Raw genomic sequence first — 18,115 nt, forward strand, 5'->3', positions numbered from 1 at the left:
TGTCACCTACAGTCAAAGGAACTCTATACAAAGTTTTAGAATTGCCAAGCAATGAAAACTTTCCTGTTCATCTGCTTATTTTATTCCTTTAGTCTTTTTTTAAAGGAATACAGGCAAGTCTAACCTAATCATTGTTTCTTCCAGCCAAACCCATCTCTTCTATTATCTCCTTTAATTTAACAGTACCATTTGCCATCTTCAACTTGAAAAAAACAAACCCCATTCAAACTTCTGTTTTTTATGCTGTAAACTTAGGTGGTATAGATCATGCTGCCTCTTTCCAGTTCAATTCCCATATGTCCGTCTTTCTCTAATATCTTCAAAATATATTTTCCCATTTTCTGATGGACTTCAATACAAGCCATTTCTTCTTCGCATTTAACCCTTATATTAACAAACTTTTTTTCAGAAATGCTGCTTCACTCTCACTTCAAAGATTTTAATTAAGTTCTTACATTCTGAGTTTAACATATAATCCTAAAGATTTAAATGTCTACCTCCTTTCCTCCTTCCCTTTCTCCCTCTGGGTACTATTACACGCCAGGCCCTATGCAGTTATGAGAGAAGATATGGGGTGTGTGCGCGTGTGTGTGTGTCTGGGGGAATGGAGCTTAGGAAAATTTTCCTAAAGGAAGTACATCTAAGTAGCATCCATTTACCACAGGAGGCCAGCTTTCCCTTTCTGTGTCGCACTTATGACCATCTCTCCCCACTAGAATATAAGCTGCACGAGGGCAGACAGACTTTTATCTGGTTTGTTATATCCTCGGTGTCTAGGATGGTGCAGAGTACTCAGTAGGTGCTCAGTAAATATTTGTTGAACAAGCAAACTCCTAGTAACAACAGCAGCTTCCTTTTACTGAGTGCTGACTCATGCCTGGCATTGCACTGTGGCTTTACCTTACTGTGTTCAATGAAGTTTGGCTATATAAAGCAAAGTAAAATTTTTAGGGACTGCTGATTAAGCTGCTCTAGAAGGTGAATACAAGGTTTAAGGGAGAAGTGGGAAATCCCAGTGCATTCTAAACCTTTAATTTGATGTCAGATTCAGCTCAAGATTTTGTTTCCTAGCCTCTGGAAAGATTAGCTGACATTCTTAGTATAGGTTTTTAACGACCTGCCTCCCGCTATATTATTTGACAGAATGCTTCTATGTGGTAGAATTCTGTGACAGTTCTGATTGCTTAAGTTTGGAATTTCAGCAAAGATTAAAGATTGTATATGGTTTCCCTGGTACACGTTGAAACATGAGCTGAGTCACCGTCAGGCTGACAATACCATAAAGTGCTCTGCTTCATCTGTACAGCTTCTATCATGAGTTTCCAGAGTTCTAAACATTCTTATACAGTAATTCTCAAAGGAGTTTTGCTAAGGATTAAGTAAAATGCTAAGGAATTGGAATAGCTGGGAATAGCTGCACAGGTGCTGGCCTGAAATCAGAGCTATGCAGCAGTCAACCTTTGTTCCATCAGGAACGGAACCCTGGGAAAGCAAATATTAACTAGCAACAAACTACAGATAAAAAGTACCACTGGTAGCCTCAAGGCTTCACATACATGGAAAAATGTACTGTCTTGGAAAAGAAAAAGATGTTCAGATAGTTCTCAGCATTAGTTAAATGTAAGGTAAAATCTGGGACGCTAATATTTTAAAGCTTTTGGTTTAGAAACACTAGGTGGCATGTAGTGTCAGGGTCTCAACATTTTTCACCATGGAAACCAAAACCATTAGAATTTTATGTAAGCTGCCCACCTACTTTTTAAAGAAAGCTATTCAGAGCTTAAAAAAAAAAAAAAAAACTGAAAAAGAGGAATATATACCCTAAAAACTGTAGCTCAGCAATTGTGTCTTTCCACTCAATGAAACATATTCTCAGAAACCATGTAACAATCTTGCTCATTTAAACTCTTCCTTATGAGAAGCTATTTAAAATAAATAACCTCAGAGAAAGCACAAATCATGAGATATGTGATTCCATACCGGTTGCCCTAATAAAACTTCACGAAATTAGTATCTTAAACAATACAAATTTATTCCAAAAGTAATATAATAGCCATATTCCTTTTAAATATTATGACCTGACTCTGTTTCATATATTTTTTAATGCAACACCCTAGAAAACAGAATATAGAAAAGGATACTGAGATGCTAACTAGAACACTAAAATACAAAATTCTCAGGTACCCAGGATCCAATTTGAAAATCTAAGGAACTGGGTTTAAAGGACAGGACTTAGGTTTTGTGACCTATCTTTAAGCAAATATAAAACTAAGAGTTAATAAAAGATTTATTTAATATGAACTATAAAGCAATCAACTTCTATACTATAAATAAGGTCTTCAGTTATTTTTTCTTTTTCTTTTTTTTTTGAGACGGAGTCTCTGTCACACAGGCTGGAATGCAGTGGCACGATCTTGGCTCACTGCAACCTCTGTGTCCTGGGCTCAAGTGATTCTCGTGCCTTAGCCTCTTGAGTAGCTGGGATTATGGGTGTGTTCTACCATGCCCAGCTAATTTCTGTATTTTTAGTAAAGATGGGGTTTCACTATGTTGGCCATGCTGGTCTCAAACTCCCGACCCTAAGTGATCTGCCCATCTTGGCCTCTCAAAGTGCTGGGATTACAGGCATGAGCCACCGTGCTCGGCCATTCAGTTATTTTTCTGTTTCCTTAGCAGAGCCCAATGATAATGAAGAATAGCTGCAGAGATCAAAGTATTCTGAAATCTATTCTGATTTATGAAAATAAATTTAAATGGTTTTCCAAATAGTGTTACTATTTTGTTTCTTTGAAAACTTGTAATCCACAAATTATCTATATACATGCACAAACCTATGTATGCACAGACATCATATCTCAGGTAAACAGAAGATACATCTTCTAATTTTACTGGATAAAGTATACCTCACTGTAGTATGGTAGGGTTCACATTTACCAATTATGTATTATTTAAACAATCTTACTTTAAGATGAATGAATGTTAAAAACCTCTGCTATGTGGAATGAAAGATGCTAGTAAAATTCACTAGAGAAACACAGAGGCATATAGTATGCAGTTAACCATTTCATGATGAATGCTGTAACCTATAATTAAATAGTTGGCATATTACAATTTAGCACAATCAGAATAAGAAATCAAGAGACATTTTTGTAAGTAAAAATGGCAAACAGCATGTGAATGTTACTTCTTTATTCAGTGTACTGAAGAACATGTGTTGCTTTAAAAAAAAAAAAGAAAATCACAAACATGTTTTCTGGGACACCAGAAATACACTATGGGGAACTTTCAAACATCAAATTAGCATCTTCGAAGAAAATATATATCTAAAAATACAGAAATTGAACAAGTTTCAGGGTAGAATGAAATCTCCATTTGTGCCAAAGACTGCAAAATTATTGGAATCATGGGCCTTCTTGTCTATTACATTTCATTTGAGTGCTCTAATATTTAAAAATATATAATTAGAAAAAGTGTTATGTTACATCTATAAAAAATACTAGCGGGTAAGGGACAATAACACTGTAGAGCTAAGAAAATCTGGTATATCATCCACGTCATTAAGCTCATGGTAAAAGATGGAATACAAACTGAGATATTTTATCTTTTTTATAATGTACATCCCCAAATATAGAGTATGCACGAAGATATGCTTAGTAAAAGAGTCTAAGGCCTCTCTAATGAACCTGAAATTATTAAAATGGTTCTGCTTTGTTAATCTATGTCTTGCTGTATGAAAGGAGGAAGGTCTGTAGTGTGTGTAAAATCACCATGGAAACAGGAACTGAGAGATCAGTAAGGAGATTTTTAGTATAGACAACCCTGTGACTAGTCTTTCATAGTCCAGCGCACTGGAACCTCATGATGGGTTCTCCTTGCTTGAGTCTGTTCTGAGTTGCTGTGGTATTTACGGGTTTGCCCTTACATAAAGAATGTGTAGTGTGAGTTCTGGCAGGACTCTTGGGACGGCAATAGCACCCGATGTTAAGGCAGATGATACTCTCCTTGACGGTTTCTTCCAACTCTCTGGCTTGTGAGCTGAGGTTAGGCTGTCATACCCAGAGGGGCAACATTTTGTGGAAAAAATGAGTAGAAAATATTGTGTTACATGGACTCAACTTCCTGTCTGGTCATGGGGCTCTCCTTTCCTGTAGGATCACAGGCTTACAAGGGAGTCTACTTTCCACAGAGGTGCAGAAAACGTCCAGTGCCTCCTATGGCAAAAAAGTAAAGCCAAATTCTGGAAGAGAACATGGGTGGTGGCACCAAAAAGATTTCTCCTCTTTATGCCTTCTGTGACATACAAGATTTATTTCTATAGCAGGCATGCTTATCATCAGAGGGAATAAGGCCACTGGGAAACCTTGTTTCAGAGTGAGAAACGTTGTTTCAGGGTGATGGAAACATGAAGCACCAATAGTATTCCTTCCTCCACAGGAGAAAATACAAGTTGACAGGTATTTTAAGAATATTACACATACTTGGAGTTTGTTGATTCAAATATAAGCTACTATATACATAGGATATCATTTAAAAGTTGGATTTTAGTGGAAGTAGAGACATAAGGAAAGGCAGAAAGACCATGTTTCTTGAAACTATTTCTGGTCTGGTTCTTGAGTATTTCTAGATTCTTGGGTCTTGTGCATATTTATATTATCTTTTCAATATTAATAAGGCAATGGCTCTAAAAATTTTACCCGTCTAAAAAGTGTTGCATAAAAGGCCTTGGAAAATGGAAACCATTAATGAAGTATCTTCTACTTCACTTTAAACTCTGCTTTAAGCATCAACTAGTCTGCCTTGAAATTCACTGTAAAGCTTGACTGCCTGGATTCAAATCTATAGTATAAGCAAATTTTGTGAATGCATAAACTGGTATCATAGTGATTTCCATAATGCCTAAACTAAAAGAGATCTCCTGGTCATATAAAAATTCTGTCCAAGAATATAAAACCATTTAAAAATAAATTTTACAAAAAATAAACTGAAGAGAAATTTCCACAAACAGTCATATAAAAATGAGTGTTAAGTATTTTTAGTCTGGATAGTAATTAAAATACAGATGTCACACCTACTATAAAAATTTATACTTTATACCTATAAAAAGAAAACAAGAAAAAAAACAAGGAATTAAGAATTATAAATACAAAATGAAATGAACAAGACATAAATTGCCCATTACTGAGTTTAACGGGCTTCATAAATGGCTGAGGGGCTCTCGCTTCCTATGTAGGAAAGCTGAAGAAGGGATAAGTAAGGGATCCGCTGTAATGTAAAAAGTCAGCTTATGGAAAATACAATTAAATGCTCAAAAGTCACCCTAAAATATTTTTCAAAGACACTTTTTATTCTCTTTGGGAAAAAAAATGTTACCAAATATAGAAATGAGAATATCTGTCAGTGGGAGATACAAAGTAAGATTCCTTTTGTTAAAAACCAAAAAAGCCTTCTTAAAAACACAAACCTATAAAGGATGATATTCACTATCAAAAAGAAAGAAATGATTTTTTGAAATAAGATCTTCTATATTTTTCCACTAGTTATCTTTTTTCTTTAGTAAAATATACTAAGATAAAGCCACATGAGGACTAACTTTGTCATAAGAATGAAATGTGAAATTATAGAGGGTGACTTTCAGATGTGTCCCAAAGCAATAGTTATAAATTGAGGAATGAAGGCTCTGTGTTCTGAGGAGGTAGTAATAGAAAAAAGGTTTTCAGACTTGACAATTTCTATTTTATTTTAGATAGTTAGTAGCACGTTTCTTCACATATCACTAAAAGCATGAGGCAGTTTAAATATTTGGCATGTTTATATCAAACATGAAACATTAAGGGCTAAAACTGGATACTTGATTTTCATATAATGTGCTTTTGGGGATCTGTTCATATATTATGAGTAAGTTTGCTAAGACAAAATCTAATATTCTTATTTGGTGGTGGCCCATGACAAACATATTGAGACATCTATGGTTCTAAACTTGAAAGGCTGATCTTCTGTATAATATAGGTAATTTGTTCAATAAAAATTCATTTAACAAAATCCCAAATATGTGGAAACTATAAATTAAATAATATCCACTGGCTGAGAGACTCATGCATCCATTTCATAGTTGGTTTCTTCATACCATTTATGTCAGGGCTGACCTTCAGAACATGGTCAAAATGTTGCTGGCTTTACCATGTCACTCCAGCACACCATTTTTTTTTTTGTGTGTGTGTATAGAGTTTTGAATTTTATTTTTAATTGATACATAATTATATATACAATATATTGTACATATTTATGGTAAAGCTTGATGTTTTGATACATGTGTACATTCAAATCAGAGTAACTGGTATATGCATCACCTCAAACATTATCCATTCTTTGTGGTGAGAACATCCAAATAATCTTTTCTAGCTATTTTGAAACCTATAATACATTATTGTTAACTACATTGCCCTACTGTGTAATAGCACATCTGAGCTTTTTCCTTCTATATAACTGTAAAATAGCACCTACAGACCAACTTCTCCCTATCCTTCCCTCTCCTCACCTTACCCAGCCTCTGGTAATCTCTATTCTACTTTCTACCTTTTTTTTTTTTTTTAATTATACTTTAAGTTCTAGGGTACATGTGCATAACGTGCAGGTTTGTTACATATGTATACTTGCAGCACACCATTTTTAACCTCATATTTCAAAACTTTTGTTTAAGCATTTGTATTTAATTTTTTTAAGTTTTAAACATATATAAAGGTAGAAAGAAAAGTATAATGTATTCCAGGTTTAATAGATATCAGCATTATGCACACTTTTTTTCCATTATCTTTTTCCTTTGTTATATAATTTCAAAACAAATCTCTCACATCGTATCATTTCAACTCTAAATACTTCCGTTTGCATCTCTAAAAAATAAGGACTTCATAAAACCATAATTATTCCATAATGCCATTTAGTGAGTTCAAATTCAAAGTTTTCAGATGTCTTGGAAATGTGTTTCTTCAGTTGGCTTGTACTAGTCAGGCTGAAATAAGGTTTACTGATTGCATTTGAGTACAATTGTTATTTAAGTCCCTCAATTTAGAAAGGGGCACCCATTCCTTCATTTTCATGTTTTTGATGCACTGAGGAAACTGCAGCAATACACTTTTAAGTTGTTCCACATCCTGAATTTGTCTGATGGTTTTCTCATGTCATTTACTTATTCCTCTAAATACACTATTTCTTTAAGCAGAAGGTTATAGCTAAAAGCTTTCAGGTCAAACCTTTGTGGGTAGCATACTTTATGAATGGTGCCATGTATATGACACCTTTCATATCACAACTTTCAGGGTTCCTAAGATCTATCAGGCAATGCAGGTAGTGGCAGCTTAATCCTTCTGTCAAGTTTACCACCAACCTGTCTCCTAATGCAATGGTTCTTAACCTTGGTTGCAAAATGCAATCACCTGTGTTGAAAATTGGGTAGAATTTTAACACTACTGCTGTCCAAGTCCCACACTCAGATATTCCAATTCAATCAGTCTAAGCTGTATTCTGAATACTGGAATTTTAAAAAACTCCCAGGGTGATTCTAATGCACAGCTAGGATTGGGAACTTAAGAGGTTTTAGCATCCATTGACAATCTTTGCTTGACTTATTTCATTAGGGCTTGCAGACTAGTGATTTTTCTAATTTTGTTATTCTTTTTACATTTATCAGCAGGTTTTCCTTTGGAATATTTTACATAATAGCTAGGATTATTTAGTTATCCTGAAATATGAACAGGACAGGCAGGATAAATGTTTAATTCTTCTTTTTAATGACTAGGTTTTAGAATAAAGCAGTGGTTCTCAAACTGTGCACACTGGAGTCACCTGGGGACTCGTTAAACCCCACTGACGCCTGGTTCCCAACTCAGACTTTTGAACTGAATTGTGTTGGGGTGATGCTTGGGCGTCAAGATTTTAGTAGCTCCACAGGTGACTCTACAGTGCAGCAGTGTGTAGGAGCCTCTGGAGTGAGCTGTTGGCACCCACAATTATATCTAATGGTGAGTTTTTAAACGTTTCTTTTTGTTTGATTTGGTAGTGGTTGTTGCATTTTTCGTGATAGAAAAATGTATCTGATCATTTTGAGCCAGCTATGAAGACAGAAGAAAGCCAAATTGACAGGAAACTTAGAATTTTACTAAATTCTAAGGTCATGCTGATCGCCAATCTCCATGAGAACGAGTTAATTAACATGATGGTCAGGGGTATGCTCAAGTTTCCATGGAGTGTTATGATTTAATGAATAGTTAATAATGATATTTAAAAATTATCTTACTTCGTTCAATCTGTTCCTAAGTTTTATGATATAGAGAAATTTGGAACAAATGTTTTTGTTAAAGCCTAGTAACTTATTAAAATTTTAAGTATTCATGAAGATTTACATTCCTGTACTCTGGTAACACAGTAAGTGTAGATAGGACTACCATGTGCTATCAGTAGGAGCATAAATTCTTAAGCTTTCTGGTGGGCAAATTGACAATATTTGCCAAAATTAAAATGTAAACACCCTTGTCCAGGAAGTTTCAGTTACAGAAATCCTATCAGAGACACTCATATGTGTGCAGAAAGAATCTTCGCCATTGTCTGTCAAAGTAGAAAACTGGAAAAAACAAAATGTTCACTGATAAGAAACTGGTTATATAAATTTTCAAACGATGGATACTACTTAGCCATTAAAAAGAAATAGGGCTTTATATACTGACATAGAAACACATCCATTATTTTGTAATGTTAGGGGAAAAACTTAAAGGTCACAGAACAATGTAGAGTGTATCTTTATTTGTGTTAAACCAAAACTAACAACTCTAATGTGTGTGGATACTTCGACATACATACAAACACAGTTAACAGTCTGGGCTGTTTCATTATTCCAGACTTTTTCCTATACGTTGTGTCTGTGTATAGTTGTATAGGTGTGGTGGTCATGGTATGGAAACATGTTGGAATGAAGGAAATTTCTACCTTTTACTCAGATTCTTCTAGACTTTTTTTTTTTTTTTTAAAGAAGTATATCTTATTTTCATCTTAAAACAGTAAGTTAAGAAGAGCTTTTATAGTGGCAATCAGGAAGCTATCGCACTGCAGTTGGAAAGAAGGCAGTCATGACTGTGTGGCTAAAATGGGCCTGCAAAAAATAAGGTAGAGAAACTTGTGCTCTACAGCTGATTTTAAAAGAAATTCTTATCATCCTTGTATTTAGAAGAGAAACAGGAAGAAATATGAGATAAAGTTTTGTCATTTGTACAGTTTATGGCTACAATAAATGATGGCATCCAAAATCCTCAATACTAGTCCTTTATACATGACTGCTGATCTAATATTCTGTTTATGAACATGTATAATACAATACTCACTTCCTACTGTATCTCCTTTATAAATTCAATACATTTCTACTGAGGCATAAAGTGTTTCCATTTAAGTAAACTTCTTATCTCATGATGTGCTGATGAATTTTTGTGTTGTAAATTACTTGTACCAGATGGAGGAAAAAGAAAAGATAAATTGACTTAGGTCTACTTTCTCTTTTGTCATTTATTTTCAGTATTGATGATTTTTTATTTCTTTTTTTTAAAGCTCATCCCAGTGGAAGAAACTTGTATCCATACATTTTAGAAACAAAATTTAAATACACAAACAAAATGCACAGCCTAGCTCCTACAGTCTTAAATTTAGTAGTAAACATTAACTAATGCCAGTATTCCACACAGTAATGATTTAAATGAATAGTATGTTAAAATCATACCACTTCAATACATGTTACACAATAAATGATGTAGCACTGTGAAGTTATGGAATCAGTTTTAAACTTCCCATTTTACTACGGTCTTTTTTCTTCCCTTCCATATTTACTGTCTAACATCAACACTCCTAACTGTCTAGAATTGTTACTATTTTCTCTCCTGTTCATATGAATCTATTAACCCCTTAGTGCCCTCTGAGTCAACCAGAAAATTTCTCTCACTTGTTTTGGTAGAGATTCCAGTCTTTTTTGGCCTCTAATTTCATGAGTACCAATTCTTTATCACCTACGTAACATCCACTGATTTCTTGAACACTTTCTTTTTCTAGGAACACAGCAGTGTTAAAAAGAATGAGCTTGGCTGACTGGCTGGTGGGGACAGAGCGGCACATTCCAGCTCTGTAAGATGGGCTGCTCCTGGTCTAATGTGCTAGGAAGAGCTGGGGCAGAGGGAGGCTGAATTCTGAAGCCGATTCTCCTCCCCTGCATTTTATACAGATCTACTCAAGTTGGCAACCACCTTAACTCTAGTAATGTTTTTTTCTCACAAACAGAAAAACTGTGATATTGTGGCTTGTAGCAAAATTCATTTCACGGAATGAGACTGGGGGACCTAAGTAACAATCAATGACTGCTTTGACCAAAAACTTCAATCCATGGCTTCAATCTATGGATTCTTTCTGATGGGTAGCATATACTGCGTGTAGCTATTTTTATTACTGAGTTGGTGTTTTTCTTAAAAAAGAGGTACATTCAAAGGATTTAAAGAAAAAGATTCTGTATAGTATTCTCCCTCATGAAGAATTATGATTATATATGCATTCTCACTTTCGTCACCCTTTACCTATTATTCTAGTATATATTTTCTGTGATTTTGATGTTTATCTTTTATTGTATTATATATGTTCTTACAAGTTACCTCAAATTTTGATGGCACACATAGATTGTATATTTAGAGATGTGAAGAAGTGAACAATGGAAAAACTGACACACTAATATTATGGAAACAGAAGGGAACACTAACATAACATTCTCTCGGAATGTTTTAGCAGAATATTCAAGGTTATAAGACATGCAAGAAAAGACAAAGCTGAAACATAAACGGCTCCTCATAAAAAAACACAAAAGATGTGCATTTATATTTTTAGAATGCAAATACGTAACACTGGTAAGCTAGAGGTACAGAATAATGAAGAGAAAGGGCAAAAGTCAAGATAATCATAAAGCATAAATGCTCCAAAACAACTTTATTACTTCTAGGGAAGAAGTTTAAAGACCTGAGAAAATAAAAATGTTTGGCAGAATGGGCAGCTCTTCCTCATTCTTTGGGTAGTCCTCATTCTTTGGGTAGTATCGCTCTCCGCTCCCATACTTCAGAAACTTGGGCTTTTTGTTTTCAAATGTCCTCCCCTCTGCTTAACTTCCACCCCCTCCCCCAATAACAAACACACAAACAAGCAAGCTAGAGTCTCCTCAATCAAATGAAATGAAAGTGAAATGAAAATCTTTTCTGCCTAGGGCATCCTAAGCTCTTCCTTAGAAAATGGTGCTGCAGTAGGTTAGCTATTCAAAATCCAATTCAGCAGCTGGTTCCAGTTTACCACATTTCAACAGAATGTAACATCCTGAAAACATCTGAGTAGGCAGGGATCGCTCCTAAGCAGTGATCAAACCCTTGCATCTCTAACAATCCACCTATTGCTGAAAGGCTTTTAAAGAGCTAAGCTTTTCAAGTCAAATTTGTAAAACTTGAGAAAAGGTAGAGAAAGTGTCTGCAAGTAAACATGCGAAGTATAAAAATAAATGAGGACAAATGAGGACCTTCTATTTCACTATTGTGAAATGTTGTATAGGAAACCAGAAAACGAATAAAGATTTGCTTTTGTCAAGACCCAGCCAAAGACTAAGTGGACTGAAGGTCTTTTAAATATTTTTCACATTTAAGCCACTCCTCATTTATTCTGAGTAGGGCTGCCTAATTCTAAAATAGATGATTTTCATATTATGTTCAGTATCTTTGCAGTCAAAGCAGCAAAGAAAAAAAAATTTGTCAAAATTTATAGGAAAAGCAGCAGCGACACTACTGTTTTATCCCAATTATTAATATATACTCAAAGTTATAAAGAGCATCTATAGTTACTAGAAAAGGAAATATGGGCCAGTGCAGTGGCTCATGCCTGTAATCCCAGCTTTGGGAGGCAGAGTTGGGCAGATCACCTGAGGTTAGGAGTTCAAGACCAGCCTGGCCAATATGGCAAAACCCCGTCTCCAATTAAAAAAAAGAAAACAACAAAAATTAGCCGGGTGTGGTGGTGCATGTTTGTAATCCCAGCTACTCGGGAGGCAGAGACAGGAGAATCTCTTGAACCCAGGAAGTGGCGGTTGCAGTGGTACCACTGAACTTCGGCGTTGGCAACAGAGCAAGACTCCTTCTCAAAAAAAAAAAAAAAAAAAAGGAAATATGAAGAAAATAAGATTTTACTCTTTTATTCATAAATTTTCAGTTTTCTACTCTTCTAACTATAGCTTATTGGCATGGTTACAATTTAAATGTCATAAATATGGCTGAAAAGTGGGTAAACTTAAGAAAAACCACAACATTATACAGTTAAAATATTAGAAAGTAAACACCAGTTGTGATTGTCATGTTTAGAAGTTAATAACCTTCCTCCTTCCCCTCAAAGGAAAAAAACATAAGTAAATGTAACTACTAGGCTTGAATATGAGTTTTAGGCAAGAGTGTGCTCTGAGAAAAATAAGGAACTATGCAGTTATTAAGTGTGAATTATGGACACACCTGTGGCGAGGGGAGATGAGCCACTGAATTAGTATCTGCCTAACACTAAAGCACTTGAGTACTTGAGGAGCTATTTGGACAATACTTAATTATTATGTATTCAATTTAAATCATTTAATACATTTGCTTGTGTATTATATATATTTTTATATTTAACAGCTGATTGCTCAGCCTACTAGAAAAGTAAAAAAAAGATTTGAAAACTTTAATGTAAAGGAAAATACTAAGCACATAATAGTATATATGGTTGTCTCTTAATTTTTTAATTTTAAATTTTTCTGGGTACAGTGAAGGTATATATGTTTATAAGGTATATTAAGTGTTTTGATACAGGCATGCAATGCATAATAATCACATCATGGAGAATAGTGTATCTATCCCCTTAAGCATTTATCCTTTGTGTTATAAACAATCTAATTATACTTATAGTTATTTTGAAATGTACAATTAAATTATTGATTATAGTCACCCTGTTGTGCTATCAAATAGTAGGTCTTATTGGTTTTTTCTATTTTTTTGTACTCATATTTGTTGCTTGGCCATGATAAAAACCCTGAAGATGGCAGTCAAATGACTTAAGCAATGGGGAAGGGGTAGAAAGGATGCCAAGGCCCTAGGTATTTCATCCACTATAATGTGTCTTCATAATCTAAACTCATTCTCTCTAGACTGTAAATCAACATATGATTATATGCAGGGTCTGCTTAGCTTTTGGTAATTAAAAATCTAAAAATGCCCTCTCCAGCTCAGTTCAGCCAGTGTACAGACTGGTGAGGGTTAGGAGAAAAATTGCATGGGGAAATCAGGGTATTTCTCTGGCTCTATTTTAAACATTTCTGGCAGGGGTGGCATCTCCTTCCTGGTTCCAACTAATGCTAGAAATCTCCCAATCCAAAGCGCCTACAACTGCTCCAGCTCTAGGACTCTGACAAAACCACCTACCTACCCCTTTCCCTTTGTAGTCCTAGGGATGATAGCAGCTTCCTGGCATCATTATCTCTTGGGTGCTTCATCATCCTGTTTACTCACTCAAATCTTCCAACCCACACTTTCATAACTGTACTTTCTCTGTATCAAATTCCATACGTTGAACTACCTGGCATGGGTTCTGTTTTCCCAACTGAACCCTGGCTAATAAATACACCTATTATCTCTGGGTTACAAAGAACTCTTATCCATCAAACACTAATTCTCCAATAGAAAAGGGCAATCTATATTGTACTTCTATATTCTCCAGATAATTAGAAATACAAATGATGACAATAATGTGGCAATATGAGAAGATCAATCCCATACACCTGGAAGGAGGGAAAATTAATACAATCTTTCAGGAAAGCAACTTGATTACATATAGCAAAAGCATTAGAATATTCACGTACTTTAAATAAATTTCTTCCTGAAATTCTAGCCTAGGGAAAATCAAAGGTGCCGATATAATTTTATATACAGGGATGGTTACCACACTGTTATTTAAAATAGTAAAAAATAAGAAAAAACCTGAATGTCCGATACTAGAGATATGGGTAAATACGGTATATACGATTTTCCCTTATAGAATTCCCCTATCCCCCACCTGTAAGTGAATATAGTTATACATCTCCACTATAGTTCACCTTCATTAAACCTGAAGTTCTTAAGAGGGCAAGGATGTTTGCTTTAAACATTGACAATTACGTGCTAGACAAGTGTTTGTCTCAATAAATATTTCAGAAATAATTATGTAGTCTTAAAGATGAATTTGAAGAATTTTCACTCAAAAGGTAAGAAAAAACTGTATGTAACACACAAATGCACAGAAAGGCTAAGTGATGAGTTTGATTATAAGTAATTTTATCCACTTTTTGTACTTTTAAAACATTTTCCAAATATCTTTTGATGAATATATACTACACTTAGAATCAGGAGAAAAATTATGTTTACAAAGTGAAAAAGAAAGTCGAGATGAAAGCAGTTGGTAAAGTTAAAATACAACAAGCTCTATATTATTCACCACTGCTTGAATAACTAAAACTAAAAATTAACCTCCTCTCCCCCCAAAAAAGGAGTATTTGCTGTCAGGGAAATTTAATTCGAAACCACAATCAGATATTACTTCCCACCCACTAGGACAGCTATAATCAAAAAGATAATAACAAGTGTTTGAGAGGATGCGGAGAAGTCAGAACTGTTATTTTATTTTTGAGATGGAGTCTCGCTCTGTTGCCCAGGCTGGAGTGCAGTGGCACTATCTCCGCTCACTGCAAGCTCCGCCTCCCGGGTTCATGCCATTCTCCTGCAGAACTGTTATTTTTAACTGGTGGAAATGTTAAATGGTACAGCCACTCTGGGAAATAATCTGGTAGTTGCTTAACAGGTTAAACACAGAGTTACCATGTGACCTAGCAATTCCACTAATAGGTTTATACTTAAGAGAATTGAAAACATATATTCAAAATTTTTATATAAATGGTCATAAAAGCATTATTCATAACAGCCAAAAGTAGGAAGACCTAAATGTCCACCAATTGATGAATCAATAAATGAAATATTATTCAGCCATAAAGAGGAATAAACTACTGTCACATGCTACGATAAGGATGAACCTTGAAAAAATCATGCCAAGTGAAAGGAACCAGCCACAAGGACAACATGTATGATTCTATTCAACTGAAATGTCTAGAATAGGCAAATCCATAAAGAAAGAAAGTACAATAGAGTAGTGGTTGCCTAAGACTGGTAAGTCTGGGGGTAAAATGGGTGACTGCTAACTGGCACATTGGTTTCTTTTAGGGGTGATGAAAATGTTCTAAAATTGATTGTGGTGATAGATGCACTACTCAGAATATATTAAAAAACACTTAAGAGTATTCTAGAAGTGAGTAAACTATATAGTATGAATTATCTCTCAACAAAGCTATTATAATAAAGAAATTTGTATATTATACATAAAGAAAAGGCTGTTAAGAGAAACAAAAAGAATTAAGTTCACATGCATGTGTGCCAAATTTGCCATAAAAAAGACAAACCTGAAATACTGTACTAAGGTCCTGCTAGGCTATAAAGGTTTTAAGGCATTGTGAATCAAGTTATGAATCAAAAATAGTTCTTGTCATTTTAAAAAACATAACTTCCTTGTGTATACATTTTTTCAAAATACAGATTTTGTTACTAAATGAAAATATTCATCTCATTTACTCATTAGGTATATTTTTAACACCTTCTAAAGGTTGAGCATTTTCTAGGGATGAAGTAGGAGAGAAAAAAGAGACACTTTTCAAGGGCTTACAATTTGGTTGTGAAGCTAATATATGCACACTAAATATTCCTAGGACAGTGTAAAGAAGCATTTACTATTCATTCATGTATACAGTAGTCATTTGCTCAGGTGGTGAGTTATCTAGGGTCTACCATCCACAAGGCCCTTGGAATACTTCGTTAAACAGAGCAGACACAGCTCCGGCTCTCAGTAACCACCTTAAATGCTCTGACAAAGTGGGGGAAATAATACCGTATCTCAACTGACTCCCTCTGTCCACCCTGGTCAGATTTCAGATCATTCTCTCATTACCTCCCAAGAACAAAAAGCAGCAGCTTTCTCCTGGCATAGGCTGTTCTCCTAGGTTTCAGGCATGCTTTCTCTAACTCAGTTGTCCTTTATCCACAGCACTCTGGCCCACATGTCTGAACCACATAATAAAGTATTAATATCCATGGACCTATTGGTTTAACAGAAGTGTTTTCTTCACATTTGAATAAGGGCTTTCTCGAGTAATCACATTTCTAAATACTTATTGAGCGGTGTCACTTGCTGCCCTTTAATCATCTCAAATCCAACGTATCTCACACTGTGGTCCAGAGCACCCCCACTAAAACTGGCTCTCCATTTTGACACTCCTAATTGTTTTAACTGTACCATCCTCCCAAACACAAAACCTCACAGTTATTGCCTACCCACCTCACCATCACACCAGCCTCTAAATCCTTACAAATTGCCTAGATGATCTCACACACCAAATTCTGCAATAAGCTTTCAATTGGTCTATCTTGTCACTAATTTTTCCTCCCACTAGTTGACAGCTCTGCTCTTTCTTCTGAGAAATGTTTAAATAATACGACATTTTGCTTCAAGGATTTTTAGTGTCTCCCCACGGACAGAGTATCAAGTCCCTGGAACTTACAGATCTCTGTAATTTCAGCCAGTCCAGCCCTCTGCCTTTGCACATCTTACCACCTCCCAAACCAGTTTTAAATGTTCCCTTCCCCTGACACTTGTGTTGTCTCTTCTCTTGCCCAGTGACAATGCCCTCTTCAGAGTGGTCAATTAAGCCCAAGGCTGCAGGACCATCTCTTCTGCCATCTCAGATGTGGCTTGTCCACTTCTATCAATATTTCTCACATAATACTTACTTGGCAGTCAACCACATATTATTTCAAGGTGTGTCTTGCCTTGAATTAAACTGTTGTTTAGAAGTCTTACTGTTAGGTAGCTTTTCACATGTTTCTGCCTCATCAACAGTTTGAGTTAAAACCTTTTTTGGGGGGGGTATAACTTCTTTGTATGACAGCCAAGTATCTTGTATGTACTATAAGGAACACCAGAATCCTGGTACCAGGTTTAGATAAACTCAGATACTGGGCATTTGGTTATCTAAGTCTTCCTCAATTCAAGTCTTGTTTGAAAAGGGCCAAAGTATTTACGTATCAATGCCTATTCCAGCATTACAACATTGTTCACATTACTATTTACAATGTAAGCTTCATGGGGGAAGGGGACAGGGACAAGTGTGTGTTATGCCCATTACTGCCCAGCAATGTGCACAGCATCCGGTACATGATGTGAATGCTCAATAAACATTTACTCAGTGAAGGCTGGGTATGAAGACATCAACAATTTGTGTAAGTGGCAGACAGTCTCCTTAATGTAATTCATCCTTCCTATGTGGTGAATTTAGGTTAAAAAGAAAAGATAGACTACATGAAAAGCTACCACACTGTGTTAGAAACGTGGATACATTAAAAAAATGAAAACTTCAAACAACTTTTCTTTGAGTATGATAAACACAGTGAAAGACCCAACTTGTATAATTAGCAGGTTTCTCGATTACATAATAACTTCTTTTGAGGTCAGCCCTGTGTTTTCTTATGATGGAAAAGGAAACTTTCAGATATGGGGTTGATATTAAAAATACTGCTGTTCAATGCTTTTTCATTACAGTTGACATATACAAATTTACTCAATTATACTAAAAACTTAAGCATATTAAGAACTACTATTCCAAAGCAACATAGCTCAATATTGTCACTATTAAAGGCTTTGCTTGGCTTATTTCACCAAGAAATAGTAAATTAAGAGAGTAGGCTATGTAATTCGTGTTTATTAAACATAACTCTTATATAATAAAAAACATACCTGTTGATCTCCAAGGAAATGACTTCTCAGTTGAGCTAAAGAAAAAGAAGGAAAAAATGAAACATTTATTTATTTTGTCATAAAATTTAGCTTGGGACCTGTTTTGCATATTAACATTTAATTTCCACATTAAATTATACAAAGGCATAAAAACTCTAAATAAAATTTAAACTTA

General features: G+C 35.1%; 1 protein-coding gene across 4 annotated transcripts in view; it reads right to left on the reverse strand.

The window, feature by feature from the left end:
* Positions 1-18,115, reverse strand: part of PKP4 (plakophilin 4) — a 243,014-nt gene that overhangs the window by 61,535 nt on the left and 163,364 nt on the right. For all 4 annotated transcript variants that reach the window (XM_011949180.1, XM_011949182.1, XM_011949179.1 and 1 more), the window contains one exon: positions 17,941-17,975. In XM_011949180.1, coding sequence (XP_011804570.1) covers positions 17,941-17,975 — 35 coding nt within the window. The remainder of the gene's footprint in view (positions 1-17,940; positions 17,976-18,115) is intronic.

Source organism: Colobus angolensis, unplaced genomic scaffold (assembly GCF_000951035.1).
Source record: "Colobus angolensis palliatus isolate OR3802 unplaced genomic scaffold, Cang.pa_1.0 Scaffold292, whole genome shotgun sequence".
NCBI classification, from domain to species: domain Eukaryota; kingdom Metazoa; phylum Chordata; class Mammalia; order Primates; family Cercopithecidae; genus Colobus; species Colobus angolensis.